The sequence below is a fragment of the Mus pahari genome, chromosome 4 (assembly GCF_900095145.1).
Source record: "Mus pahari chromosome 4, PAHARI_EIJ_v1.1, whole genome shotgun sequence".
Classification (NCBI taxonomy): domain Eukaryota; kingdom Metazoa; phylum Chordata; class Mammalia; order Rodentia; family Muridae; genus Mus; species Mus pahari.
Window position 1 is genome coordinate 38,493,137 of NC_034593.1, and position 2,923 is coordinate 38,496,059.

General features: G+C 44.8%; 1 protein-coding gene across 1 annotated transcript; it reads right to left on the reverse strand.

The window, feature by feature from the left end:
- Positions 1-686: 686 nt before the first annotated feature.
- LOC110320761 (igE-binding protein-like) lies at positions 687-2,079 on the reverse strand. Its single transcript, XM_021196911.1, is given in 2 exon segments — positions 687-1,586; positions 1,588-2,079. Coding segments are annotated over 2 exon segments (1,392 nt in total).
- Between the last annotated feature and the right edge of the window lie 844 nt (positions 2,080-2,923).

Below are 2,923 nucleotides of genomic sequence, written 5' to 3' on the forward strand. Positions count from 1 at the left end.
GAGTGAGCTCTAATATGTGTTATAAATACAGGGGATCTCCTGCCAAGAAGGGTAGATTGAATTTGTTGAAAATTTTTGGCAAGTTTGCTGGAAGGCCTAATTAATCCAGCCACTTCAAGAACTTTAACCGCATTAACCACATAGGAAGAATCTGATACAATGTTAAGCGGCCCGGGAAGGCCTCGAGGACCTCCAGCACCACTAAACATTCCACAACTTGGGGTGAGGTTTCATTATATTGTTTNGATACTACCTGATTATTGACCACATAAGCACCTACACCAGTTTTTGACCTGTCTGTATACACTACAGCTCCATCAACAAGTGGTTCCTGAGACATTATGTATGGGAACACAATGGCTTGGCTTAAGGCAAATTGCAGGATAGGGTGTTTTGGATAATGATTATCAATTTGTCCAGCAAAGGAAGTAACTAACACTGCCCAAGCATTTGAGGTAGCAGCTAATGTTTGAACCTGAATAGCTGTGTATGGCACTATCAAAGTTTTGGGTTCTTTTCCAAAATGAGTAATAGCTGCCTTCAACCCGTGGAGTGCAAGCTGAGCAACCGCATCGGGATACCAGTCAATAATCTTAGCAGGAGATGCATTGGGATGGATCCACAATAAAGGCCCATTTTGCCGCAAGACAGCTGTTGGTAATTGCATAGTTTTGAAAACACATAAATCAAAGGGCTTGGTTTCCTGGTTTGCCACAGTTATAGCAGACCTTGCGATCACCTGTACCTGAGCGCTTTTGGCCCTGTAGGATAGCAGCCGCGAGGCCAGCATTAGTAAGCAGGCCTCCAAGTTCTTGGCAAATTCTCAGCCAATCCTGTAACCCTTTGCTCTTTCTAGGTGTAATAGCTGNTCTGCATTCCTGTGTGGCTTGCTCATAGACCAGTTGTTCCACTAAAGGTATTTCTTGTTCAGGGTCTCCAAAGATCCTGCCTGCTGCCTCTGTCATCCTAGCCATGAAATCTGAGAATGGCTCCTGGGGACCTTGTATAATTTTTGTTAAGTGTCCCCCAGACTCTCCCTTCCTGGAAAGTGCCTTCCATGCTTTAATGGCGGCAGTGGAGATTTGAGCGTATGCTCCCCAGTTGTAATTTGTTTGATTATTGGCATATTGCCCTTGTCCTGTTAGCAGATCAAGTGTCCAATTTCTCTGATCGCCTTCAGCAATGGCATTGACTTTGGCCTGCGCCTGANAGGCGTCATACCACAAGGCTTTCCATTCCATATATTGCTCCATATTAGGGAGCACAGCCTTCACTGTTGTCTGCCAGTCTGCTGGAGTCATGGCCAGTGGGGCAAGCTTTTAGACTTGAGAAATAGTAAAATTGGCACTAACTCCGTAATTACGGACCGACTCGGCAAGTTCCTTAATTTGAATATATTCTACCGGTGCGTGGACACGGCCTCCTTCGGCAGCCTCAAACACCAGAAATGCCTGCCATATCTTTTTCTGCTCATCTCTAGTAAGGAAGGAATCTGAGTAAAATCTTTCCATATAAAGTGGAGGGGTGCTGGGGCCTACAGGCTGGGAAACCACATGGTTTCTGCCTCCCGCTTTCTTCTGTTTTTTTACTCAAGCTATCTGGGTGGTATCTTTCTTCTTCATAGNGAGCTGCCTCATCTTCTAAATCCTCTTCCTCAGAGGGGCTAATCTTGTCTGTTTCTGAACTATCAAGCCCTAAAGCCTCTAACTCCTTTACCGGATAAAGGCTTATCTTTTTCGGGTTTTTTTCCTCCTTTCCCCATTTCTCTCCCAGGGTGTCCTTTCCCTTATCTCTTGCTTCCTTGGATCCAAGGTCCTTTGAAGGGCCTCTTTTCTTAATTGCACCTCTCCTTCTTGAAGCTTCTAATCTTTTACCTCGCTCTGTTTCTGACATGCTGTCCTGTAACTCCTCTAATGCCCCCTGTCCTGCTATTACCATTGAGCAGCATTTCTCATCTTCTAGGCACGATTTCATCAATTTAACCAAAAGAAAAAGAATGAGTGCTGTCAAGACAGTAATGAGGGCTTCCACCACGCCTTCTAACTGGGGAGAGAGATGAGAGAGATCAAGACCAAACATGCCTCTCAGAGCTTACCTTCGTCCTGCAGTTCTGAATCCTCTCCACAGTGGAGGGTCTCCTCGGCACCAGTGATGGTGAGACGTTTTTCCCGGGGTTTTCAGCACCAGTTGTCCCTCGCTATCATCTCACCAGCAAGAACACACGCGGACACCAGGATCCTTCTGCAGCACAGCATTTATTGCATCTTGAAGAGGAAGACCACAAGGCCCCACGAGCGACTCCCTATATAGTCCCCAAGGCTGCATGTCCACGTCTAATTGGTTGCTTACTCATGATCTCACTGTTATGCCTCGGGGCGGGCAAAGACTTGGCGAGAAACCCATTTGCACCTGCGCACATTGGTTGTTTACCCGTAATATGGGCAGTGGCCATTGGTAGCCAGTGCCATCTTGTAATGGCGTTACGTGGCTTCCCACAGAAGACTTTGGAAGAGGAGGAAGAAGGAAAGTGGAGCAGAAGCACCTGGCCTGAAGAAACCTCAAGTTATAAGGGGTCTCTAATAGGGGAAGATGCTAATGTAGTTTTAGATCTACCCAATCTAGGAGCAAAGCATGTATTCATATTAATTGAGTTGTGTTTTCATTGCCCAGGCTTATTTGATTTAGAAATTTACTGCAGCACATATCAATTAATTTTTTGTTAATAAAACACTTATATCTTAATTTTTATAATATGTATTTGTTTTGTGTCAATTGTGTAGTTGTGGGTGTGGATGTTTCTATATAGATGTGTGCAGCATAGTGAAAGTATGAAGATCAGATAATATAACCTGTGTATTTTTTTCTTCCACAATTTGGATTTAAACTGTAGTCTTTGGGCTTTGGAGGCAGGTGCCTTCACCTG